The sequence below is a fragment of the Mercurialis annua genome, linkage group LG6 (genome assembly GCF_937616625.2).
Source record: "Mercurialis annua linkage group LG6, ddMerAnnu1.2, whole genome shotgun sequence".
Taxonomy (NCBI): domain Eukaryota; kingdom Viridiplantae; phylum Streptophyta; class Magnoliopsida; order Malpighiales; family Euphorbiaceae; genus Mercurialis; species Mercurialis annua.
Window position 1 is genome coordinate 30,930,851 of NC_065575.1, and position 27,848 is coordinate 30,958,698.

A 27,848-nucleotide genomic window follows, 5' to 3' on the forward strand; every position below is an offset into this window, starting at 1 on the left:
TTTTTAGATGCGGAGGATCAATGCTCGGACTAAGAAAGGAGATTGAATCGATCGGGCTGGATTTTTTTCTTACAAAAATGGCAGCATTTTATTCTTTACATTATCAACATATCAAATGCTTTTCAATTAGTTTTTGTTTTGGTTTAGAAACTAATCTGATGTTTTTGGAAAAAATTAAATTGAAGTAGTAATGATGTTCAAAGTTAAATCTAAAGAAATTTAAATTGAAATAGCAATTATGTATATTATGTTCAAATCTGGAGAAAATGAAATATAATGAGTTGTTGCATAATGATTTTGTTTACACGTGTTCCAGTTCATCGTTTATATTTAACAGACGAATTACATTCATTTTCTCTACTGCTTCTTTGTTTAGCATGTATACTGTGTCAAAAATTCACGCTCAAACCTTGCGAAATACTCATGTCCTCTTCTAATCTTTGCATATATAATTCAACCTCCTCAACCTTGTTTAACCACACTTGCATTTTATAGTTTATGCTTGCCCCTCTTTGTTGAGCTTATCCTTCACAACTTGTTGCACTTGGATAATATGCAGTGGCTTGATCCTTAACGCAACCTGTTTTCAAGGGGTCCTTGACGCAACCTGTTTTCAAAAGGGTCCTTGACGAAACCTGTTTTCAAGGGGTACATTATGCAATTTCAACAATAGGAGTGACCAAGATAGCCAAAATCGATGTTTGCTATGGAGTAAATGAAGTTTCATGAAACCATAAGAATTCAGACATTAGAGTTTATTGGAAGACGTTTACAAATATAGAGTAGAAGGGCATATATATGTTAATTACTTGGAATCATTAACCATCAACACATGATTTGTAAAAATCTTATCTTTGGATGGATAGTGGAGGCATTGTGATTCTTAAATGTTTAAAATATTATAGTTTAAAAAACAATCAGGTCTTCTTAGGCAAATGCATGCCATAACAAGCCCATCAGATGTCATGTTTATGAACACAACATGAAGACTTGCAAGATTATGTTTAAAAAAATAGTTCAATATGTGGCACTATTTCAAGTTCACATACGGTTCACATCATATTGATTTTCAGTTTTATAGATTGTCAATTACATTTCACTTAATAAAAATTATTCAATTTTTGTAATAGACTATATCTCAAAATTCTCTCTATATAAAATGTCAAATAGAATTGTAACGAGCATCAAGACAAATTTTATTAAAAAATTAAGATAGTTTAATTGATATAGGTTAACATCAGGTTGGTTTTTGATTTTTTATAGACTGCCAAATATATTTCACTTAAAAGAGATATTCAATTTGTTATTAAACTAAATCTCAAAATTTTATTTATATAAAATGTCATTTAAGATTGTGAAGAGCAGCAAGACAAATTTTATTGAACATTGAATTAAGGTAGTTTAGTTGATATAGGTTCACATCCGGTTCACATCAGGTTGATTTTCGATTTCATAGGCTGTCACATACATTTCATTTAAAAGAGATATCCAATTTGTATATTACACAAAATCTCAAAATTCTAATGTATTTAAGATTGTAAAGACCAGCAAGACATATTTTCTTAAAAATTGCATTAAAATAGTTCAGTTGATATAGATTTACATCCGGTTCACATCAAGTAATTTTTCGGTTTTATAGACTGACAAATAAAATGTTCTTGTACTTGTATAATCCTTTTACATTTTTAAAGAGATACCTCTTTTTTTTTTAGAGCAGATGATGTAAGAGCCTAAAAAAGAGATGAGAAGGTTTTGTTGCCAACTGTGTCTAAATGAAATAATAGTTTGGATGAACTTAAAAGAAAATCAAAGAAAAAGATTCTATTAGCTTATAAAATCTAATATTCCAAAACACCACAATTTCAATTCTATTGTAAACATATCTTACTAATACTTTTTATCATCTCCTTATTAAATCTGCAAATATCATTCAATTATATAAATTTTAATACATAGGAGTATAACCAATTAAAGGTTGAAATCACCAAACCAAACATAATAAACATAAGCAAGTTAAGTATTGAAAAGGAATTCGAATTATTATCAGTAATTCAAATTACTGATATAGCAAAATCTAAACATGTTTTCTGTTCAGTGAACTAATTTTTTTTTTATTTAGTTGTGTATGTGTAATGCCACTACCACGTATCCTACCACGACTACCTCGGGTATAATTAGATAAGCTAATCGTTTACTAAATATGAATCCCTAAAAGATCATCTGAGTAACTTCCACAAAATGAAAAAAAAAAGCCATGGATGTTGACTATGGCACATTGAATAAACCAAAACCATCAATACAAACACCAAACTCGGCCTTGTATTCTTCAACAGAGATTGTAAAACAACAAAATTTCACATATTTAAAACAATTATAACTCGTAAAACTCAGAAGCATACACTGCTACATTGTAACTCAAATTGATGGTCATAAAAGCAAAAGAAGAAGCAATAGGAGTCGGGAGGAAAAATGCTCACTAACTTTCTATGAATCTTATAAACTTTAAATCTTCTTCTATCGATAAATAAAAAACTTCAATTCAATTAAAAATCAACAATGTTAACAAATCATTAGCACAATTAAAATCAACTGTCTTGAATCAGAGATTAGAGAAGAAAAGAAACTTTATTATTGATAACCATCAAAGATTACAGCTTAGGAGCTTTATATACAGCTCAGAAAGCAAAACAACAAAGTAACTGCCTATACACGCTATTACTGTGTGGATCTTGAGATGAGTAGGTAAAGGGAACAGAACTGGCTTAGCACCAGTTAATCCAGAATCTGCAAGTATGTCTAATATGCATCTCTGTTGACTTAAAGAAATACCCTTAGGAGTTCTGTGAATTTCAATACCTAGAAAATAAGTCAAAGGACCTAAATCCTTAATGGTAAATTCCTTATCCAGAAACTGTTAACAACAGCAATTCGATGTGAATCATCTCCTGCAAGTAATACATCATCAACATATACTACCAATGCCAAGAAATGACATGCTTTCTGTCTGGTAAACAAACAATGATCATGTGAAGACTAAACAAAACCAATTGTTAAGTAGTGATTTTGTAAATCTAATATTCCACTGCCTAGAGGCCTGTTTTAAACCATAGATAGATTTGATCAGTTTGCAAACTTCATGAGGTTTAGCTTTAATATATCCTCATGGAGGTAGCATGTAAACTTCTTCCTTTAAGGAACCATGCAAGAAAGCCTTGTTCACATCTAATTGTTCTAAAAGCCAACCTTTAGAAGCAGTTAATGCAATCAACAATCGAACAGTAACAAGTTTAGGAACAGGAGAGAATCTCTCTTTATAATCTAAACCTTCTATTTGATTATACCCTTTTGTTACAAGCCTATCTTTAAGTCTATCCACTGTACCATCAGCCTTATGCTTAATTTTATAAATCCATTTTGACCTAATAGCAACTTTATCAACAGGCAAGGCAGTTAAGGTCCATGTATTATTTTGTTCTACAACATCTAGTTCTAATTGCATAGCACTTACCCATTTAGAGTCTTTTTGTGCTTGATTATATGAAAAAGGTTCTTTGATAATAAAGAGCAAGCATGATCACTAGAATCGGGTTTGGAGCTAGAAATAAGGGAAAATTGTGGTAAAGGATAAGGTTTTCCACAAAGTGGTTTAAGAGAAGTGGCTGCATTTATTTGATAATCTTTGTGCCAGAATGGTTTGGATATTTGTCTAGTACTTCTCCTAACAACAGGTTAATCAGAAAAAATTCTAGCTGGGGTGCAAGAAGAAGGTGTATTTGAGGTTGGAATAATGGGGTCAGGTGGAGAAGAAATGGAAGAATGAAAAGAAGGAATAAATTCAGTAGATGACACAACAGGAAGTACTATGTCATCTATAAAAGATTTATGCAACTCAACATATGGAAATATAGTTTTAAAGAAAGTAACATCTCTACTTACAGAATATTTTTCTGTAAGCAAATTCATCAGTTTATAAGCTTTCTGAGTGGAACAATAGCCTAAAAATATTGACTTGACTCCTCTAGAATCAAACTTATCTTTAGAAGGAAGTAGATTTAAAGCATAGCAAAGACAACCCAAAGTTTTAAGATTTGAATAATCTGGAAATTTAGAATAAAAGATTTCATAAGGTGTTCTCCAATCCAAAATCTTCATAGACATTCTATTTATCAGATAAGTGGCAGTTAAAAGACAAATCCCCCAGAATTGTTTTGGCAAATTTGCCTGAAATCTTAGTGCTCTTGCTATTTCCAAAAGATGTCTATGTTTCCTTTCCACCACTCCATTTTATTGTGGTGTGTAAGGACATGTGTGATGATGTATGATACCATGATTTTGAAGGTAAGAATTTAAGGTTTGGTTTAAAAATTCTAAACCATTGTTAGTCCTGATCACTTCGACTTGAGTATGGTATTGGTTAGAAACCATTTCTAGAAAAGTGAGTAGAGTTTGAGTACAGTCAAGTTTCTACTTTAACAAAAAAGTCCAAGTGACTCTAGTTTTGTCATCAACTATAGTCAAAAAGTAATGAGAATTTTGGGTGGAAGGATATTTGTAAGGACCCCATAGATCTATATATAACAACTCAAATGAATTCTTACTTTTGATGTCTGAAGTTGGAACAATAAATCTATGTTGCTTGGATTCTGCACAGATTGTACAAGGGGAGAAGGATGGAAGGTTATGAATCTAGGAAGGTAAATGAGAAAGAGTAAATAAACTAGCATGTCTAAGTCTAGCATGCCATATGGAAAAATTAGAAAGAGTAGTAGATGCATTCACAAGAGAACAATCAAAATTGTGAAAATTATTGAATTCAAATGCATTAAGGGAGTCGTCATTATCAGAATTATGAAAAACAACTTTATTTGTAAAGCTTTTAGAGTCAAGTCTATACAGTCCTCCAACTTGATTTCCTTGAGCTAGTATAGCTTTAGTCTTTAGGTCCTGTATCAGGCAACATTTTCAAAAAAATGTTACCTTAAGTGGATTGGTTTGAACCAATTTACTGACAAACAAGAGATTATATATGAATTCTGGTATAAATAGAACATCTTTTAGAGAGAGTATTATCAAGGACAACTTGTCCTGTTTTGTTAACTGAATTGACAGTACCATTTGGTAAACAGACTTTAATTGGTCGTGAAAGTATGGTTTTTGTTGAAAGTAGGCTGGGATTATGGGTCATGTGATCAGAAGCTCTTGTATCTATTATCCAAGAATTATTATCATATAATGCAGAAACATTAAAAGCATAAGATGAGTGTGTACGTGCAAATGTCAATGGATCTCCATAAGTGCATTCAACAGTTCCAGCAAACTTGCCTGAGTTGTTTCCAGTCTTCATTGATGATTTGCCTTTGATAAACCTCAGCATTCCAAAAAGAGTATTTCACATCTGTTCATAGTTAACAAAACTATCTAATGGTTCCCAATTTTCTCCTTTGGTCTCAAAAGATCCATCATTAAAAGTGTCATTATTTCCACAATAGATTTGTGTTTGTGCTACCATCCTAGTGTTTTGTTGTTGCGCCTTTGGTTTATTTCCCTTAAACCAGTCTGGGTATCCAATGAGTTTAAAACAACTAGACTTGATGTTTCCATTTTTATTACAATATTCACAATGCTCTTTCTCTTTATTATCTCTCTTATAGTCCTGTGCATATTTCTTCTTATTTTCCCAGTTATTTTTGTTGTATCCTTGTGGATTTGCATAGAGTGATGTGCTATCCACTAAAGGTATGTTACTCCCTGTGATCTGTTTTTGCTTCTCAACTAATAAAATCATTGAATAGGCTCTATTTTCATTAGGCATAGGATCCATTAACAGTATCTGATTCCTAGAGTGTTCATACTCTTCATTCAATCCCATCAAATACTGAATTTTGTGAGAGTTATAATCTGTCAATGCTTTCCCTAAACCACATGTACAATTTCTCATCACTCCACAAGTACATGCTGGCATTATTTTCATGCAATCAAGCTCATCCCATAACCTTTTCAGTTTTGTGAAATAGATTAAAACTTCATCAGTTCCCTGAGTCATCAATGCTATATCTTTCTTCAATTGATAAAGCAATGGTCCATTACTCTGACCAAATCTTTATTTCAAGTCATCCCATAGTTGTTTTGCAGATGATGAACACAAAAAAGCACCAGACAATTCACGCGAAATAGAATTAAGCATCCAAGAAATCGCCATACAATCTACTTTTATCCATTGTTCATAGCAATCATATTCTTCATCAGGCATCACACATTTTCCATTAATAAACCCTAGCTTTGTTTTCACTCCTAACGCAATTCTCATAGCTTTACTCCAACTAAAGTAATTGTTAATCGTTATAGGAGTACTCACTAGAGTTAGATTTGGATTATCAGAGGATTGCAACAAAAAAGGATCTCCATTGTATCTTGAGTTTTGAATTCCTCCATAATTATTGCTGCTGTTTGCAGTATTCTCCATATTTAATCAATCATCTTCTTCAATTCTCTTTAATCTTCTTCTTAAATCTTTGAAACCCCTAGGATCGATTTTTCCTAGAGCTCTAATACCATCTTGAATAAGAGATTAGAGAAGAAAAGAAACTTTATTATTAATAACCGTTAAAGATTACAGCTTAGGAGCTTTATATACAGCTCAGGAAGCAAAATAGTAAAATAACTACCTATACACGCACATCAGCAAGATAACAAACTATAGTGCCACATTAGCATAACTTCTATAACAAACTAACTGCTACTGACTTGTATAATAATAGCAAAATTAAGTTCTTACTAGACTATTAATGGTGGAACCACCACCGATCTCTGACCTGTTTCCGTTGAACCAGAAACCACCGAGATTGTATCAAGAATCATTACATGTTGAACCAGCAGCTCCAACCACCATGCCATCCATAATTCCTAATTTCTAATTTATAAGTGAAGGAGATAATAGGTCTAAATTAAAATGAGATAAACCTTGCAAATAAATTCTTAAAAATAAGAGATCGTTGCAAAAAAAAAATCTCGAGTCACTAATATAAAGATTTGGAAAATTGAGTCATACAATGTAATTTTCTCATCAAAGTTTTATTTTTTTTATAAAAACTATTGTTTACGGTTCTTGATTTTGAAAAATTATTGCTAATTAATGTAAATTTAAATTAAAAATTATTATTTTTTTAATTTTTTTGAAAGAGAAGGTATTTTTGTACAATTAATAATATTAACGTTTTTAATTAAAATATGGGCATTAAATGAAAGATTATTTTGAACTTTTTTCCAAATGAAAAAAAAAAGATCAATTTAATACTTTGGGATTAGGGGTGAGCAGAAATCGGACCAAATCAAAAACCAGACCAATCCAAAACAAAATTTAGTGTGTCTCCATTGTTTGGTCATTTCAGATTGGTTTGATTTTAAAATAGGGGAAGTTTGGATTTCGGTTAACGATTTGGTTTGAGGGTTTCAGTAACCGAACCAACTGAATAACCGAACCAACTGAATTTCCCTAAACTACGTCGTTTTGCTCCCCCTCTATTCTCTCCTAAAACGGCAGAAGCACATGGGCCAGCATATATAAACTACCCTTAAAATGTTCCTAACCTAACTCATTCCCTGAATCCTTCATTTGATACGTTGCCCTTTCTTTCTCACTCAAACTCGCTCTCTCTCTACAACTCTCTCAAAATCCCCTGAAAACCTAACCCTAAATCTTATTTTCTCTCTTATTCTCTCAGTTTCTCACTGATTGAATCTTACATCTTACAAAATACAGTCTTCGTTTAGCCCTAATCTGTTGTCACGACCCGATTTCCCCCTCGAAACTCGAGCCGAGACCGGCGCTAGGGAATGGGAATGGTTGTTCCGAAACCCGTAGCAAGCCTAAAACCTCTATAAATATTTCGCCTCCTAAATATAAATATATATATAAATCTAGATCGTACCTCGTATACGACCCGTTTTCAGAAAACATCGTTAAAACATTTTTCCGTTTAACGTGGAAAACACATTCTGAAAATATTTATATAAGCGAAATTGCGTTTTCAGAAATGCTGGTTGAATAACCCTAGTTATTCTGACCCACGCGCATTTCTGAAAACCGGTACAGTGGTACAGGGACTTGGCTCACGTGCCTTGCCTTGCAGGCAGCCCTATCTCAAATCACGCACCCGAACAATATGTTTAATAAAATATATCGAACACTTTCCTTTTCAAAGCGTTATATCAAACATATTAATAACATGCACAGCAGGCACACAAACGTAAGGCCAGCTAAAACTACTCACAGTGTCTTTGCAGACCAAAGACACAAAGCTTGGCCCACCCGTAGGGGACACCATAAAACACCATATGCCTATTAAGTAGCCACTTATTAGAGCTAGACAAAGTCAGGTTCCTATCAGAGTATATAGACAGAGGAACCATGACGTGGCCACAGGCATATCAAACCTATATACACTATTGCAGCATCTCAGAGTTTAAAGTGTTATTTACATAACAACAGAATAAGCTTCCCTGATGGAAAAGGGTGGAAGCTCGACCAGACCCGGTAGCTAGGTACCTGAAAATGATAAACAACAACGGGGTCAGAAATATAAATATTTCTGAGTGAGTAGATAGGTTTACAGTTAAATACCAAAATCGCGTATAGACAAAATATCGGTATATAAAAATATTACCAGTCCTCGATCCATATGAAACCCTAATCCTGATTACGTTATAATGCTATCATATATATAATGCATATGCACAACTCTTGTTTAATACAGGATGTGATGTATACATATGTATCACAGCCATCTTGACTCTGTATAGGGTTGCTGGGCCGGAACTTAAATCACTGCCACCTCAGGACTACCCATTAGGTTTAAGCCGCTTAGCAAGCATCTGGCTTAAAACCTAATCTCAGTATGTATGCTTATAATATTTACCTCTCATCTAGTTCTTTAACACCGGTGATCACACAGTCCTATTGTTGCCCAATAGATAGCTCGTTTCAGTGGATCTTCCTTGGCTAAGTTTCATACTTAGTGCGATTTGTGGATTTAAAAACAATTGAATACTAATATTCAAAAGTAAACAAATAAACTCACAAACACCGCTAGGTCTGGAACTTAATCTTGTGGTTGTGGTCAGACTGCTGGCTAGCTGGTCGGACTAAACACACAAAGCAAACAGGATAAAACACATCAATATATGTTTCCTATAAAACTTCTAGGTCCTTAAACCCAGATCTAGGTCAAACATATAACCATATAAACACGTAACACTTATGGTCTGTTTCTTTTAAAACCATATTATAAATTCTCGTTTTGAGAAAACGTTCTAACTTCACTTTAGAAGTTACTTTAGGTATTGCAATACCTAAAGAAAACCATTTATAGAATAGACCTAATTGTCAAAACAATTCTCGGTCATATACTAAGTATTTAGCAAAACTGATTGCTAAATCTTTTAAACCGTTTAAACATTGACTTTAACTCTTTAAAGTCTGTTATAAACATTTTACTTTACTTTTAAAACCTCCTTTTAAAAGTCTTTAGGTTTAGTTTTGGAACTCATTTCACTTTCTTCCAAAAGAAGTTATTGTTTTAAAACGTTTTCGGATCAACAAAACTATGTCAAGTTCTTAGGGCAAAAAGCCCCAAAAAGTCCCCCCTTATCGACATCTCGGCATGGTGCACGATCGTGCACCTTGGGGTAGTGCACGATCGTGCACAATTGGTGCACGTTCGTGCACCCCAGATGGTACACGTTCGTGCACCGTAGTGCACGTTCGTGCACCCTCAGATGGTACACGTTCGTGCACCGTAGTGCACGTTCATGCACCCTCTCATGGTGCACGTTCGTGTACCAAATGGTGCACGTTCGTGTACCAAATGGTGCACGTTCGTGTACCAAATGGTGCACGTTCGTGTACCAAATGGTGCACGTTCGTGTACCAAATGGTGCACGTTCGTGTACCAAATGGTCCACGTTCGTGCACCCGAGTGCACAGCCCCGGAAAAGTCAATTTTCCGGGCTTTCCGACGTGCTTTAACTCCATTTTTCCGTCCCTAAGACGTATACACATTCCAATCTATCCATATTCACGTTCGAAACGTAAAAATAATACGTTTACGTTCGATTCGATACGGTAACCGTTTATAAACGAATATATATTCGAAATATATCGAAATATATCAAAATAAACGTTTAATACGGGTATACTACCTCGATTACTTGAGTAATCGTTGAAGAAATTGAGTTAGAATCGAGAAACGGATCGACGGCGCGAAACCCTAGCTTCGGTTTCGTTTCAGAGAGCAAAAGCTCTTTTTCCTTTTGAAAAGGAAAAGAAGGTGCTGTGCCTCATTTGATTCATTTGAATCAAATTTATACTAAATGGCTAAATGTCCATTTTAGTACTAGCTTCCTAATTAGTCGTCCGTAGCTCAAACGGAAACGATTTCCAAATTTCGTGAAAATTTTACCAAAAATCAAATAAAATATAGAAAGAATAAAAATATAATTTTTATTCCCATCCAACTTATATTTTATTCTTAATAAATCATTTTCGATTTATTAAGCCTGCATTGACTGCGCTTGATAAAATTTCTGCTTCCAAATTTTATCAAATTTTCACGATAACCTTTTTAAAATATTTTGCGAATATTAGTACCAAAAATATTCGCTAGGGACTTATGAATTATTCTGCACCCAATTCATAAATCCATATTGTCTCCGTTAACTATATAACTATTCAAATTTAAATTCCAAAAAATTAAATTTGTAATCCTATAGCCATATTAAAAATTTAGGGACACTTGTAAATTAAATTTATCTTTAAATTTAATTTACCTACTCCCGTCTAATAAAATATTAGATACGTGGCTATATTTTAATCCTTAAATTTCCGGGTTATTACATCTGTATTCATCAACTATTTTATGCTTTGAATCGAAGGAAATGAAGGATTTCAACCTTCGAATTTGATAATCTCTTAAAGTCTCTAGATCTCACTGACTAATGAATATGTGAGTATATCTTCTATTATCCTCTGATTTAGTTTAATGTCAATTTTTAATTTTTAGGGTTTTGATTTCTGCGCTATTTGATAATCGTTTTTTCCGTTTTCATGTTCAAAAGATGGGATTTATCGATTTGCATGCGATTATCATGTAAATAATACATATTCCTTTTTCACTTTATTCTTGTTCTTACTGTTTGTTATAATTTTTTCATTATACTGTAGCCGATTGGTGTATTTCTTTCTTCCATTCCATATTATAAACTAGGGATTTCTTGAAATCCTTTCGGTTATGGCTTTGATTTTACAAGAACAGGTAATTACATTTTAGGGTTTTAATTTTTAATCTTGTTGTTATGTTTTATGTTCTAACTATCTGGATGTAAACTGATAAATGTTTTCTGCTGTTTTTTCTTCATGGCATGTTTATGAACAATTTAAAAGATTCACTCACTTAGTTAATGAGTGAATCTTTTGTGTTGGAAGCTCTTGGACCCTTGAATCACTCTCTAAGTGAATGAGTGATCAAATCTAAAATTGAGACTTAACTGATCCAAAATCTAAAACCTAATTTGCTTACATGCTGTTTGGTTTACATCTGCGAGTATGTTCTTCATTCGTTCTTATCTTTATTTAAGGGAAATTGGTTTGTTTGGTTTGTATATGCATGTTGGATTGGTTATTTTGGATTGGTTTGGTGGACTGTTTTGTAGTCTGAATTTGAATATATTGGTTTGTGTGCTTGGTTTGGATGATTTTTATGCATTTTGTTGCCTGTTTCTTGATGCCTCTCTATGGATGAAATGGAAATCTTTGGTTCTGTGCCTCTCCGTAAATGATTATTTGGTGAATCAAATAGTAAAAACTTTAAACTTTAAAGTGGTATGGAAGCTAGTTAGTTAGCATGTTGTTGCCTATTTCTTGATGCCTCTACAACTGTTAAATTCTAATATTTGGTTATGTGCCTAGCTGTAATTGATTTATGATGAATCAAATGGTAAAAACTTTAAATTTTAAAGTGGTTGGGAAGCTATTTATTTGCACTATAAGTCTGTAAATGATTTATTGAATAAATGCCATTCTTTTCTCACAGAGATGTCCAACCTTGAGCAACTTTGAGTTGCTGGTGTTGGTGTTGAGGGGGTTGTTGGCTCATCTCCTGAGTTACCCCCTTCAACTCAGCAGCAACAACCTGTTGCTGCTGGTGAGGGCTCATCTGAGCCTTCTCAGCAGCAACAAGAAGATGCTAATCCTGATGCTACTGGAGATAAACCAGTTGATAAAAAACGTAAGCAAGTTAGTGTTAGATCTAAAGTTTGGGATCATTTTGAGCGCATTATTGATGACAATGGAAATTTAATTTTGTCTAAATGCTTGCATTGTGAAAAGACTTATAACTGTGATACTAAAATTAATGGTACTCTTACCCTTAGATCCCATATTCTTTCATGTTTTAAGAACCCTCATAGTAAATATACTAGACATGCCTTGTTAACTCTACAACCTGTTGATGCATGTCCTGCTGGAAATGAGGGGAAGGGACAGTTGGAGACTTGGAAATTTAATCGGGAAGACATTAGGAAAGCACTGTCTTATATGCTAATCATTGATGAGCTACCTTTTAAGTTTGTTGAGGGTTCGGGGTTTAAGAAACTAATGAGTGTTGCATGCCCTAGGTTTCATATTCCTTCTACATGGACTGTTAACAGAGACTGCTACCAAATGTTTCTTGATGAAAGGTTGAATTTGAAAAATACTTTGAAAAGTGGAAGCCAAAGAGTTAGTATCACAATAGACACATGGACTAGTATTCAACGTGTTAATTATATGTGTGTTACTTGCCATTGGATAGATAATGATTTTGGTTGCTTCATAAAATAATCATTAATCCTGTACCTGTTTGTGGGCATAAAGGAGACTACATAAATAAAACACTTGAGAATTGCTTGCTAGGTTGGGGTCTTAGAATGTTTTCACGGTGACTATGCATAATGCTGGTAATAATAACACTGCAATTGCTACATTTAAGAAAAAACTAATGTCTTGGGGTACTGATGTGTCAAGATGTGAATATTTGCATATGAGATGTATTGCACATGTCATTCATATGGTCGTATCTGATGTCTTGAAAAAAATGAGTAGGTCTGTTAAGAAAGTTAGAGATTGTGTCCGTTACATTAGAAACAGTCCATATAGACTTAAGAAATTTAAAAATCTTATTGCTGATGCTAAACTTGGCACCAAAAAGTCCTTCTGTCTTGATGTGGCAACAAGGTGGAACTCCACTTATATTATGCTTGACACTGCTTGCTTATTTTAGTCTGTTTTTGAGAGTTATGAAGCATCTGATGAGAATTATAGGTCTGATATGATTGAAAGAATTCCTAATTTTTTTAATTGGGAAACTGTTAAAAAATTTGCTACTTGCCTATCCTATTTCTATGTCACAACTTTAAGAATTTATGGTTCTTTTTATGTCACATCCAACATGCATTTTCAAGAGATTTGTTACCTTTCTATTATGTTGGATGAAATGCTTGTTAATAAGGACATAGAAATTGTGCAAATGGGCAGAACAATGAGGGAAAAGTTTAACAAATACTGGGGTGATCCTCAGAAGATGAATGTTTTAATATTTTTTTCACATGTCTTTGATCCTACCAACAAAATGAAACATCTGTAGTTTGCTTTATCTAGTTTATTTGGTTCTGATCAAGGACCAAAATTGTTTGAAAATGTCAATGATAAGTTAACAAGTCTGTTTGTTGAGTATCAAAAGGCCTCTGTGAATGCTACTTCATCTGCATATGTTAGTCTTAGTCAATCTGCAGAGGGTGTTTCTGCTCAAACACCAGTCCTGCCACCACCTGCAAAGAAACATATGTCCCTTATGAAGGCCAAATTTGATATTTAGAATAAGGGTATAGAAAGTCGTAGTATGAAATCTGAGCTGGAAGTGTGCCTGGGTGAAGCTACAGTTGAGAATGATGAAGCATTCAATATTTTGAAGTGGTGGAAGCTAAACTCAGGGAGATTTCCAGTCCTTTTGAGGATGGCTCAAGACATTCTTGCTGTCTCTATCTCAAATGTTTCCTCTGAATCAGCTTTCAGTACTTTTGGAAGAGTAGTGGACTGCTTTAGGAGTTCTTTAACTCTAAGAATATTGGTGGAAGGCGTTGGTGTGCACTCAGGATTTGCTTAGAGCGGAACCTTGTCCTTTGGTGATTGAAGAGTGCCTGGATGAATTGGAACCATTTGAGCAAGGTTATGTGCTTCAACTTTGTTTTTTTTATTAATTCAAATGTTTTCTTTATATACTTCAAACTATCTAATAATAATATATGTTGTGTTTGTTCTTACTATAGAGTTGCCCAACTAAGAAGTTGGACTCTTGCTGCTTTTTGCTTTTGTGACAACTTGGTGTGGAAGCCAAATTTTTGTCGATGTTGCTTAATGATGCATATTGCCTAATGCTGCATGTTGCTAAATGCCTAATGTTGCGTGGACTGACCCTGTCTCTAACCAGAAAAACATGGCGGTGGAAGCATAAATGTTTTGATTTAATTTTGAAATTTACATTCATTTTAACTAGTATTGCAATATTTTAGTTTGAAATTTAAATTTCTTTCAAACTTTAAAATGCTTTACTTTGTAGTTTTACTTGTACATTACTTTAAAACTATTTATTTTAAAGGTTTTTAACTTTTCAATTTGCTGCTAAACTGTCTGTTTTGGTTTCAACTCTTAATTTGCTTTTAAGTTTGAGTTTTTGTGCTATGATGAAACTTGATACATAAGGCCTTGATTTATTTGCATGATGAGGATCTTTGTTAGCCACCGTGCGGGTTACATCGCCTTATCGTGATTTGAAAACCTTAGTCTGAGCCCCTGGTTTTTTAAAAATATCATTTTCTGACTTCAAAATGCAAATACTTGCTGCATTTTTATAGTTCAAGTTTGTTAAATTAAACTACTTGAACTCTCAACTTTTCAATTAGTTTAAGTATGTTTTTTTACTTGCTTTTTAGTTTGAGTTTTTGGGCTATGATGAAACTTCCACCACTTATATAATCTGAAACATATGTCTTGACATATTTGCATTATGAGGCTCTTTGTTAGCCACCATGCGGATTACATTGCCTTATAAAGATTTGAAAACACCATGTTTTTTTAACAAAATTATTTTCTGACTTTAAAATGATACTTTACTTGCTGTATTTTAAAAGTTCAAGTTTGTTAATTTATACTACTTCTGCTTCAACTTTCAGTTTTCCAATTAGTTTAAATTGGTTTCAATTCAGGAAATGATTCTGAATTCTGTGATTCGTCTTTAATGCTCTCAATCTGCTGTAAATGGTTCTTTTTGAATGCTATAATTGACAGTGGCACAGTTTAGTTATATGTTTTTGCTAACTTTTAACCATTAATTTGAGTTTTGGATGAATGTAATACATAACTTGGTTTTTGACATCACAGCTAAAGTAGGATGAATGTAAAAGTTTACTTATTGATTCATTCAGGGTCTGTAATTTTACTTGTAATCTTTCTATTTATACCAGTTTGTATTTAGCAAATTTTTCTGTAATTTATTCAGTCAGTTTGTTTAGATCAGATTGTATTAATATATGTATTTATGCTTTCAATTTTTGGATGAATGAGAATGAATGTTTTTATTATTTATGCTTTCAAATTTTTTTTACAAGGCTTTTAACTATTTCGGCCGTTAAAATTGATGGGCTTTTTCAAAGGCCCAAACTGATTTAAATTATCGATACCAAACCGAATCGACGGACATTTTCGGGTAAAAAATATTTCGGTTTTTGGTCAAAAAATAAACAGTTTGGTGCCCAATTTTATTAATTTCGATATGGTCAGTTACGGCTATTTTAGAACCGAACCGATCGATTCTTACCCCTATTTTGGATAGAGGTGAAATATGAAAACCCAAAAAATTATAAAATTGCCAAAATTGAGGGGCCAATCTCCAAGATCCCGCCATTTTAGCGACGACGGATTAGTCTTGAATGAATTAAATATCCAAGTTATTCTTGAATGACTCCAACAAACCTTATATACATACCATGCAAGTTTATGAAGATTTCCAGTTAAGAACTGACTGCTCATGAACCTCGCCAACTCCTCACGCTTGAGACAATTCAATAGCCTCATTTCGTTGTTGGGATCATGCAAAAGCAGCTCTGATACGACTCAAATTCATAGTTTTATGATCAAAACTGGTATAGACCGTGACCCTTTCGCTGTAAGCAAGCTTCTTGCTGCATCTTCACTACAAGACCTGAACTACGCAGCCTCCATATTCAAGCACATTCAAACTCCAAATCTATTTATGTTCAATACTCTTCTGAGAGGCCATTCTATTGGTAGTGATCCCAAACAAACTCTTGGTGTTTTCAAGAAATTGAGGGCCCAAGGCATTGATCTTGATCAGTTCTCTTTCATTGCAACTCTTAAAGCTTGCACCCGCGCGCTTGCTGTTAGTGCCGGTGAAGGGGTTCATGGACTTGTTGTGACATCTGGGTACTTGATGTTCATCAATGTAAAGAACACCCTTTTGCATTTTTACAGTGTATGTGGCCAAAGCGAGCATGCACGTAAGTTGTTCGATGAATTTCCTCAGTTAAATGATTCGGTCTCTTGGAACGCTTTGATGGGTGCTTATTTACAAGCATCTCAGCCTGCCGCGACCCTTAAATTGTTTAGGAAATTTTGTAGGAGTTGCTTTAGAGTGAGTGATGCCACATTGTTGATTGTTTTGGCTGCTTTTGCGGATTTAGAAGATTCGAATGGAGGAGAGTCAATGCATGGGCATTGCATCACGATCGGGTTTTCGTCCAATCTCAATGTGGTTACTGCTTTGATTGAAATGTATGCCAAAACAGGACATATTCACTCAGGACGTAAAATTTTCGATGGTGTTGTTAACAAGGATGTTGTTATGTGGAATTGCATGATCGATAGATATGCAAAGGTAGGGCTCCCAGAACAGGCTGTAGCTCTTCTTCATCTCATGAAACATGAAGGAGTAAAACCGAATTCTTCGACACTGGCAGGGTTGCTTGCAGCTTGCTCTGCCTCCGGATTGATAAAATTAGGCCGATCTCTTAGTAAATTCATAGAAGAGGAGGAATTGGAACTGAATGCGGTTCTCGGAACAGCTTTGATCGACATGTTTTCTAAATGTGGGTTTTTGAATGAGGCTATTCAAGTTTTTGATAGGATGGAAAGCAAAGATGTAAAATGTTGGACAGCAATGATTATAGGGTACGCAGTTCATGGGCAGGCAAGAAACGCCGTTAGTCTCTTGTATAAAATGGAGGACGAGGGATTTATACCCAATGACGTTACTTTCTTGGGGGTTTTAAGTGGTTGCAGCCATGGCGGATTAGTGACAGAAGCAATGGAATGTTTTGAAAGGATGGTTCAAGCATATGGTTATTCACCAAAGATTGAACATTACGGATGCGTGATTGATCTTCTAGGCCGTGCTGGCTTGCTAGAGGAAGCACATGACCTTATTCAAAGATTGCCCATTCGGAGCGATGCTACTGCTTGGCGTGCATTACTGGCAGCTTGCCGAGTTTATGGTAATGTTGAACTAGCAAAGAGAATATCATTTGAAATAGATGATCAACATCCTGCTGATTCAATTCTTCTTTCTAATACTTATGCCATTGTTGGGAGACTGCCGGTCAATTACATGTCGCAGCAAGGGGGCGAAGAAAGAATCAGTGCAAACTATGGAAATAGATCAGTTCTAGGGACCGGACGCAGCTCAATTGAAATTTTGTCATAACTCGATCAAACCTGACTATATTATAAATAACTGAAGTAATAAAATGAATTATGTATGCATCCTATCTATTAGTTAACTCATGCCATTAGAGAGACTCTGCTTTTGAAATAAAATTCAATCCATAATAAGTCTACTTTCTTTTTACACATCTGTTTGCTTCACGTGCATCTTTTTCTTTACCTACATTGAGGACAACTCAACAATGCGCTTCATTTATCGTTTACTTTTATCCTCTTCTCCTACTTTCCGTCAAACGCACATCCATGATCGTCATCAAAATTCCACTCGATGACTCGGGTCAAAAAGGGATTTTACAGTTTCCAGTGGAGAGGCAAAGGCTCATGGAAAGTAATGTCAGTCCGCTAATCTGTATTCTGTATGTTGTGCCGCTCACATATCCTGGTTCCATTTTCTGTCCACCACTTCTCTGCTTGTTGTTCTGTAAAATGTTTCCGACTGCACAAGATAATTTACTTGAATCATTACGCAAACAAGAAAAAATCAAAGCCCTAATGTATGATGCAGTGCACAATCACCAAATGTTCAAAACAAATATGTTTTGAAGCAATAAAGACAGGAACTGTCCGTGAGTTGACTTGAGTTCTTAATAAGGCTTCTATTTCGCAGAAAATGAAAATATGACAAGAGTTCCAAAGATTTAAAGAAAAAGTATGGAATTACATTCAACGAAACTTATATACTATATATGAGTCCTGTTCTAGGAAGACAGGCAATCAAATTGTTTGACGCAACTTGCTCTTCAAAATTGGTAACTTAATGATCAAAAGTATCCTAAAATTTACATGTTCAGTCAGTTGTATTGAATAACTAGAGTCTGTAACAGTGGTATAAGAACTGGTATAACCATAGGGCATGGTCCACAGGAACTAAGGTGTAAATGCTTTTAAATTCACTGATATAAAAGGTTAAAATCAATACCTGAAACGAATCCGTTTGAGCTCATTAGAACCACCTGGCAAGGAAGACAAAGTCATATACACGCCTGGTTCAGCTTGTATGACCCACTGCTTATCAGTTTGAGTTTTGGTTTTATACAACATTTGATGATCAGCTAAATTGCTGTTGGACTCAATTTCAGGAGAGCGTTCACTTGAAGAATGACTTTCACTCGATGATATGTTTTGAACACTGGAGACCTGTTTGATAGTAGAAGCTGAAATAGGGCTAGTACTCCGCCGTTCAGGCAGCTTTTCAGCCATTTGCTTCAACTGCAACATGCGCAATCTCAAAATGTTAAAAACGCATATTTCTTAGAAAAGGTGAATACAGCGTATGAATGAATAGCTGACCACTAAATATAACCCCAACACATACACAAATGTAAAAAGTGACAAGTAGAGTTAGTTACACTTTAAAAATTTACGGTTGGCTCCCGTTTCAAAAATTTATATTTAGATATTTTGTAAGTTTCCCTTTAAATACTGCTACGAAGGCTAGGAAGCTGTTCATTTTAAAAGTTACAGATAGCCACCATTGTAGCATTTCATAATTGTAATGCTAGGATATTGTAAATCTGATGTTGACTTCCTCCTTGTAGAGATAATTCTGATTCCAGGTTATTTACCATGCAGTCACCACTCGGTGAGCTTCACTCAAACAACTCCAGATATATGTCCCAGACGCTGCAATAGTAATCTTCAGTTCAATGACCAAACAAAAAATAATCTCAACTTGGCTATGCTAACTATATAAATGTTCCCAGTTGCTAATTTGATAGTCTCATCATAAATACTAATTCATAAAAGAGCATCAAAGTTCAAGGATGCAATTTCTTATGCTCATGCATTTACTTTAGTTATGAATCAAGCCATGTGACAAAATTCAACAACAGTTAGCAAGCTCGCTTCAAAAGATAAATGCAAAGAATCAAACTATATAAGCAACTCAACCCAACCTGAGCAGTGAGAGTCTTGATAACTTCCTTTGCAGATTTACGTTTTTCAGCTTCGTCTGCTGCTATTGCAGCAACCTCTTTAAGCTGTCTGGATTTTCTTTCAAGTTCAGATTCAAGGCGATAGGATTTCGAAGTAAGATCTTCTACCTGCAAGCAGAATTTACCAAGAATTCAAAACTTTAATCAAAATTATAACACACAAAATTTTATATTCTTTCCCCATTACCATTTATAAGTCTCCATCAAGTGACCAAAACAATTACAAATTGTAGTGAAATATAAAATTATGCCAAATTCATGAATATTTAATATGGGCAGAACAACATCTATCAATCATAATGGCGTCCAAAGTACAAAACCTCCTTTTAGCTATGTTGCAGTCACTAAAAGAACATGGAAAGTTTTCCTAAAACGGAATGGAGTCAAATAATCTTCTCAACGAGGTTCCTATCCCATGTTCAGTGGGTGGCTGTTGCATTATTAAGTTATTATTTTACTCCATGGCAGTACATTTCTGAAGAATCCAACATAACTATAGCATTTGGACAAAGTTATGTTATCGTTATCCATAAAATCTATAGTACAATTCACTAAGACGTTCTCCCTCATGTAATAATTATGTAGATTACCTGTGCCCTTAATCTTGTAACTTCATCACTTAAACTGTTATTTACAAGCTTTGTATCCTCAAAAGAAGATCTAGGTGGAGTAGCCCTCCCTGGAAGAGGGGGCATTCTGTGATAGGTAGCTGGACTTGGAGATCTAATTGAAATTCCACCTGGAAAAGTTGATACTTTGGATGAGTTAAAGCCCCCCAGCTGCCCATTCCCATGTAGATCAGAGAAGAGTCGGCTAGTATCTGATTCAGATCTTCCATCATGCGCCAAATTCCCGCCTTCCATCTGACATATAGACTCACCAGACGAAAGTCTCGAGAGTTGTGCCTGTAATTTAGGACCCAGAATCTCACTGTCTGCTGCCTCATTAATTTTTTGGTTCATATTTGGAGTCCTGGATCTAGGAATTCGTGGAAATGAACTAGGTTCCGCAGCCTTCTTCAGTTTATTGAAACAATCATCACAAACTCTATGAGGCTTGTTCATGTTTGGAGCCAATGAAGCTTTCAGAGATTTCCTACTGCTGCATGCTTTGCAAAAGACTAGACCACAATTGTAGCAATTGTGCCGTTTTCTTCTGAAGCCAAAAGGATTGCGGCAACCGGAGCATACTGATTGATCAGCACTAGAAACCCATTTATGAAGACATATAACTGCAGTGAAGTTTGAGCCGCATGCTATAGCCTTCACTTGCTTTTCTTTTACAGAGCCAACAACTGTCGGTGTATTTCTGTCCTCATTATCCCCATGGCCTAATTGCCCATTTGTGCCCTTTCCCCATGTATAAACCTCTTGTTTGGAAGTCAAAACTGCAACGTGATAAGAACCGCAAGCAATTTCTTCAACAGATTTGCCTGATATTTTACCATCAACAATGGCCGGAAACTTCCCAGTAGCCTTAGGACTTCCAAGTTGTCCAAAAGAAGTACTCCCCATTGTATACACCCGCCCTGCTGTTGTAAGGGCAAGTGTGAGGTCATGCCCACAAGCTACTTGACATATATTTTCATCACCTAGAGTAACCACACACTCGGGAAGAAGTCTAGATTCTGTATCACCATGTCCAAGACGGTATTTATCTCCATTTCCCCAGGTAAATAGTTTTCCAGATGAAGAGCCACCGGAAGCTCCTGGACTAGCTAATTCAGTTGTTACTTCAACCGCAGCAGCAGTGTGCCAAACACCACAAGAAACCCTCATTGTTTTAAGTCCTCTCAAGGTTCCCACTTCCCGTGGCAAGCTTGAGCTACTGTGATCTCCATGGCCAAGAGCCCCAAAAGTTCCATCCCCAAACGTAAACAACCGGCCAGCAGACGTCACTGCAGCAGTATGCCAAGGTCCACATGATATATATGATACGTGTATGCCGTCCAGGTCGCCACTAATTCTTTTAGGTATCCAATGACTCGCTTCACTTCCATGCCCAATAAGACCACATGAGTAAGCACCATCACCCCATGTGTACAAATCCCCAGAAAGTGTAACAGCACAGGTGTGGTACTCTCCACATGCTACTAACTCTATATTCATACCAGCCAAGCTATCTATAAGCTTTGGATGGGGAATATCTGCTTCTATGCCATGCCCCAGTCTACCTCCCGACTCTTCCCCCCAGCTAAAGATCTCACCTTGCTTAGTAACTAACACAGCATGCCTGCCACCACAAGCAATATTATGCACATCTAGAACAACTTTAGACTCCAATGCCGTTGGCAGAAGCGCGTCAACCTTCGAGCTAGATAAATTTCCAATTCTATGTACACCACCGCCTACAATTCCATCTCCAGTACCTTCTCCCCAAAAGAAAACATCACCCAAGGCATCAAAGTCTTCATGACAGGAACCCTGGCTAGATGAGCTTACTGCACTAGATAAACTGACTCTGACTGTGTCTGTCGTAGAAGTCCGCCCATTTGTGCTGTCTACACATGCAGCATTTAGTAAGCTAAAAGGACTAGCATGTAATTCTGCTTGTGTGGGACTCTTTTCTCCAGCAGTATATGATATTATATCACAGAATGCCCTTCCCAGTCTATTTGATGGAATACTTTCACAAAGAACGTGACTTCCTTTACCATCTCCTTGCCCAGGATCCTGTTATGATTTGAAAATAAACCAATCAGGAGACAGATAAAAAGGTGAAAGTTAGCGGTAAATGCTCGCTGCACTCAAATCATTTTTAGAAGAAATGATTGAAAATGCTGTAAAAACAAAGTAAGAAACAAAAAAATGCTACGAACAAAAGGTGAAATTGACGGAGAATGTTTCCGTGTACGAGTTTGTGGACTATCTGACGATGTACTTTCAGTTTTGGACTCCAATCTCCACTTGCGTTGGTAGGTATTACGAGTTATCAATGCCTTAAGGCCAACAAACCATACTTCAGCCTCATCCTTGTCCTTACATATCTGTCCATAAAGGTGTGAAACCAAAAGCAATTACGCGTTTGTAGAGATGTTAATCCGAATTCTCATAAAACAGATACAACCTATGTTAGCTATGTACCCTGAGGACGAACAGAGTGAAAAAAAAGAACATTGCGAAACTCACCAAGTCCAATGACCTATCATTGTATAAAAGAGAAAAGGATTGGTACTCCTTTTCAGGCCTCGGGTAGCGCTGAAATATTGCCTGAAAAAACAACACGGATGGTCATGTTTTGCATCAAAGTCTTCATGTAAAAAGTGAATAGAAACAGACTTACAGTACGTTGGCCAGGAATAATCTTGGAAACTTGAGTAAGTTTTAGGTGCTTCTCTTCTTTTCCGGAGTACCATACCAAGAGAGACTCATCCTGAAAAACACCCACAGTATGATTAGCTGTAAACAAGTAGAAAAACCCGAAAACATTACGAGTTGGGTGTGTCTACGTTTGAAAGCTGAAATGGGCAGAACTTAGGCTTTCCTCTGCGGCCATACTTGAGCAAATAGGCCCCTTTCTTAAGCGACGTAATGGCCTACACATGAAACAAAACGAGCTGTAACTCAAATGGTATAAACGCTGGACAGCAAACGCTCCCTGCCCGATTATAAAAACAAAAAAAAAACCATTACTAAAAACCTGGTCGATATCCCTCTCAACAACACCAACTCTCTGAGAATCAGCCATTCAACTAAAATAATAACACAAACAATGCCCATTTGAACACCCTAAAACCATTACTAAAAACAGCTCAATTCCTCCCACAAACAAACCCTAACACCAAATTCAATTTTCAAAAATTGAATATTCGAATCCTACATGCATTACCCAGAAGAAGATTGCCCCGAATTCTCCTAATATTTCAAATTCATCTCTTTGCAAAAACCTAAAAACATCAATAAAACCGCACATCAAAAAATGGGGTCTTGATTTGGGTGCAGGATTGCGACAATCGCTAACGTGCGCGGCCTCTCATGTAATGATCAACCTTTTTTGGCAGTTAAAACTGTTACAATTGTCAGTTTTTTTTCCTGAATGCAACAAAATCAAGTGAAGGCGACGTGTTGCGTGTGCGAGGTGCCACGTGGTCAGGTTGAAGATCTGTTTGTAAGAGCGGGACCATTTAAGGACAAATAGATTGGATTCATATTGGAAAAAAAAGATTGGAAAAAAAATAAAAAAAGATTGGATTCAAGTGTAAAAATAAACAATGGAGATGCGGGGTATCGATCCCCGTACCTCTCGCATGCTAAGCGAGCGCTCTACCATCTGAGCTACATCCCCATATATGATACTTAAACTTCTTTGCAACTTGTGATTGTAGTAACGTGTTAAGGTTATAATTATTATAGGTAAAAGGTACAAAAAAACCCTCGTAGTTTTCACAAAAGTACAAATCAGCCCTTTTACTTTTTTGGGGTATAATTAAACCCTCTTTATTTTCAAATAGAACACATCCAACATCATTAGAAACACTCGTTAATGGCTGACATGTCTCTCATAATCATATAGGAAAAAAGTTCAAAAATATTTTTAATATTTAAAATATTTACCAAAAATTTGAGGGGTTAAGTGTCCCAAAAGTAAACTAAAAGGGTTTATTTGTTCGATTTTAAAAATAATAAGGGTTTAATTGTTCAATTTTAAAAACACGGGGGCTTAATTGTGCCCAAATAAAGTAAAAGGGCTGATATGTACTTTTGAGAAAAACGCGAGGGCTTTTTTGTACCTTCTGCCATTATTATATTTATAAATCGAATTAGGATCCTTTTAAGTTGATTGAACATGATCTATCATATTTAATAAATCTATTCCATTCATTACAAAATGAATAATATAAATTAAAAAAGTATAAAATGTGTTAAGTTAATCTACACCATTTATTTTGTAATGAATGGTGTAGATTAATTGAACATAATACGTCATGTTCAATCGCCTTAAGAGTATCTTAATCCTTATAAATGATAAGCATGTCAACAAAATTGAAGCAATCATCCAATAATTAAGTGAAAATAGTTAATATCTATTTTCATACGAACAAAGCGGTTCTTAAATTTATTTTTCGGATTAAATAAGTAAATTTTATTTTATTTTTTTGTCAATTAAATTTTTAAATTTATCTTTTTGAGTCAAGTAAGTCGATTTTAATTTATCAGTCAATTAGGTCCCAAACACTTTTAATTTACATCAAACAACTCCAAAGTTATATACCTCAAATGTATACTTATTTGATCCTTAAATAATGGAGTATGCTTTGGATAACCAAAGTGTGAGCAGAGCGGGGTTTTTGGGGTTGCTCGCTCAGTCTTATTGCTGACTTTGGATTTGAAAATGGTTTGAAAAATGAAGTCGCCACCTAGTTTAACTACGAATACCATTTATACCGACTAGATAACCTTACTCGCTTATAGGTAAGGTTATCGTGCATCAGACCAAAAGACCGGGTTTGTGGACCTCCCCGAGACTCGTGTGCTTGGCTTATATGTTACTGGTTTTATTTACCGGATATATTCATTTTATTGTTATCTCAATATACAATTAACAGTCCACAGGTGTGAGCGGAGCGGGGTTCGGGGGCCGCTCGCCCAAGGCTTATGGCTGACTTCTCGATCTGGAAATGGTTTAAAAAATGAAGTCGCCACCTAGTTCAACTAGGAAATGCCTTTTAGCCGACTGGATAGCCTTACTTGCCTCTGGTAAGACTATCGTGCATCGGACCAAAGACAAGGGTTCGTGGACCTCTCCGAGTCTCATGTGCTTGGCTTATCTGTTACCGGCTTTATTTTCTGGACATAATCATTTTATATCTCATCTCAACAGTATATGCAGTTCACAGGATATGAAAGCTGTAAATAAACAGTGATGAAAGCAGTAAACACGTTTGACGCGCATATGACTCGATCTGAACTGGCATTTGAGGCAAGTAGCAGGTACTCCTAAGCATACATCTAACCTTAGAGGTTTCTAGCGAGTAGCATAAGTCTGGCTGGTCTAGATTAATTATATGCACAAAGCCTAAAACCGGATGTATATGTGTGATTGATTGATTATATTAGGTGAGTTTTGAAAAACCTATACAACCGTTACTACATTTTCGTATTAGTCCTATGATGTCTAAGTGATGGACTGGATTTGCATTAATGGGCCAATTTTGAGTGATTAGCCCTTTAACCAGTTATTATTGGATTTGGATGCTTTTGGAAAGCTGTAAACATTGCAGGCATACTCATGGGCAGTTGAATATACATATAAGGTTAGAGATACTTTTAAACCTCGTTGACTTTGAGTGCCTAGCACTCGCGCAGGTTTTGACCATCGGTCTGGCCAGAATGGGGTTCCGGTCAGATCACGAGAGTTGTGCGTCTCGTCGATCCGGTTCTACTGGTTTGATCCAGAGTCGATTCCGAGTTTGGGTTAGCCCGGAATCGGCTCTGGAAGTTGCTGGTTTGCTGGGTCTCGGGCTCGTGGGCCCGGTTTATACACTATGATATATATTTGGACTTCTGGGTCCGTTTTATATCGGGTCTGGCCCGTTACATTACATAATATTAAAGTACATTAAATTCTCTACGTCTGGGTTCAAACTAGGCCTGATTTGGAGTCCGGATGGGCCCAGAAACGTGTTTTGAAGTTTGGATCGCGTCTGAAAAGATCTGAGAGCAAGTCTGGGGAGCTGAGGGAGGAAGAACACGGCGCCGGTTCATAGTGCCTGTCACGACCCAAATTATTGAGCCGCGACTGGCGCTAGGGAATGGGAGTGGTAGCTCCGAAACCCGTAGCAAGCCTAAAATCGTTATTAATTTTTCGCAATTAAAAACATATTATTATATATAAAACGTTTTCAGAAAGCTCGTTTAAACATTTTATTAATAAATATCAAAATCTCATATTACTTTCTGAAAACCATTAAAACACGATTTGTCATAGCTAGGGTCTTACAGTGCGATATCCCATATCCAGCCCTGCTTCTAGTCACAGTCACTACCAATCCCACATATGGTAATTGGTTGACGAAATCAAACGGTTAAACATTACTGTTACGCACAGCTTCTTATATCAGAATTCATATTTCAAATACCGTTTGAAAATAAGCGTAAATCTCATATAGACACCTGTGGACTACTGCAGCTCTAAAGGACAACGTGCTTTGTGCAAGTCAAACGACTTCCAACACAAAGGAGATGGTCTATCTGATCCGACTCCGATCACCTGAAAACAACAATGGTGAGGGGTCAGTATTTGGGGAAATACTGAGTGAGTCTGCATTTTACTAATGGTATTATCATAAGAATATAGCATCGCATCTCAAGAAAAAAAAAATATAAAACAGATAAACATGTATTTGATCCGCACGAAACTAATATCCTAGCATGCGACACATTTCTCGAATAATCATTATCATTCAACCCAATCGTGAATATCAATCGCGAGTTCAACTCGCTGGTGGCCCAGCCACTAGATGCGGGGACTCCAGACTACACCGTAGCCGAGTACTCACTCGTATCAAAAACCCAATCGTAAATATCAATTGCGAGCTCAACTTGCTGGTGGCTCAGCCACATAAATTTTATAATCATCATCAGCTCCCAGCTGTGTCAAGTCATTTCTCAAATGCAAACATACTAGACTGACTCAATACTGGTGATCACACAGCCTATTGACACCCAATAGGTAGCTAGTTTCTTCGGATCGCATACTAGTCTTTCATATATAAACTTGATAAAACATATAACATCTCAATCAATCATATGTAATGCGATGCGTATAAACAATATACGTATATATATGAAAATAAATTTTATACTAATAATACGCGAAAGTAAATTTGCCACTCACAGTGACCGCTATCCCAAATTGCATTATCGTCCGATCATGTAGGTTCCATGCGGCATTCAATTACGTAGCTATTCCCGCTCGTCAGTCTAGTAGCTTGTCGGTTCGTCAATCACCTATTCAAGTTACTGTACGTTTAATTCATAAACGTCATCTGAATACTAAAACCCTAATCGTAAGCGATGTGTTTTACGTCCAAAAATCACGTTTTCGGAGTCCAAAAGTTACTATCGGGTTAGGATACTTAATGTCGG

The 27,848-nt window shown here is 35.8% G+C and overlaps 3 protein-coding genes and 1 non-coding gene across 5 annotated transcripts; 1 reads left to right on the top strand and 3 right to left on the bottom strand.

Moving 5' to 3' along the window:
• Positions 1–3,160: 3,160 nt before the first annotated feature.
• LOC126687742 (uncharacterized mitochondrial protein AtMg00820-like) lies at positions 3,161–3,499 on the bottom strand. The gene has a single exon (XM_050382298.1). The coding sequence runs from the start codon at positions 3,497–3,499 to the stop codon at positions 3,161–3,163; it is 339 nt and encodes a 112-aa protein (XP_050238255.1).
• A 12,470-nt stretch (positions 3,500–15,969) lies between these two features.
• On the top strand, positions 15,970–17,862 carry LOC126687314 (pentatricopeptide repeat-containing protein At1g26900, mitochondrial). Its single transcript, XM_050381847.2, has one exon. It carries the CDS (start codon positions 16,116–16,118, stop codon positions 17,805–17,807), a length of 1,692 nt encoding a protein of 563 aa, XP_050237804.1. The 5' UTR covers positions 15,970–16,115; the 3' UTR covers positions 17,808–17,862.
• Positions 17,863–17,892: 30 nt separating this feature from the next.
• Positions 17,893–23,868, bottom strand: LOC126687313 (PH, RCC1 and FYVE domains-containing protein 1-like). Of its 2 annotated transcripts, none has more exons than XM_050381845.2 (9): positions 23,401–23,859; positions 23,210–23,296; positions 23,044–23,133; positions 22,890–22,970; positions 22,580–22,747; positions 20,352–22,433; positions 19,723–19,869; positions 18,747–19,036; positions 17,893–18,263 (listed from the first exon to the last, which is right to left on the bottom strand). In XM_050381845.2, the coding sequence occupies exons 1-9, from the start codon at positions 23,446–23,448 to the stop codon at positions 18,170–18,172; spliced, it is 3,087 nt and encodes a 1,028-aa protein (XP_050237802.1). In that variant the 5' UTR covers positions 23,449–23,859; the 3' UTR covers positions 17,893–18,169. The 2 variants fall into 2 exon arrangements, with proteins under 2 accessions (XP_050237802.1, XP_050237803.1); XM_050381846.2 differs by lacking the exon at positions 17,893–18,263 and adding an exon at positions 19,393–19,450 and having other exon boundaries at positions 18,895–19,036; positions 23,401–23,868.
• A 104-nt stretch (positions 23,869–23,972) lies between these two features.
• Positions 23,973–24,045, bottom strand: TRNAA-AGC (transfer RNA alanine (anticodon AGC)). Its single transcript has one exon. It is a non-coding gene; the product is annotated as a tRNA-Ala (tRNA).
• Positions 24,046–27,848: the final 3,803 nt, after the last annotated feature.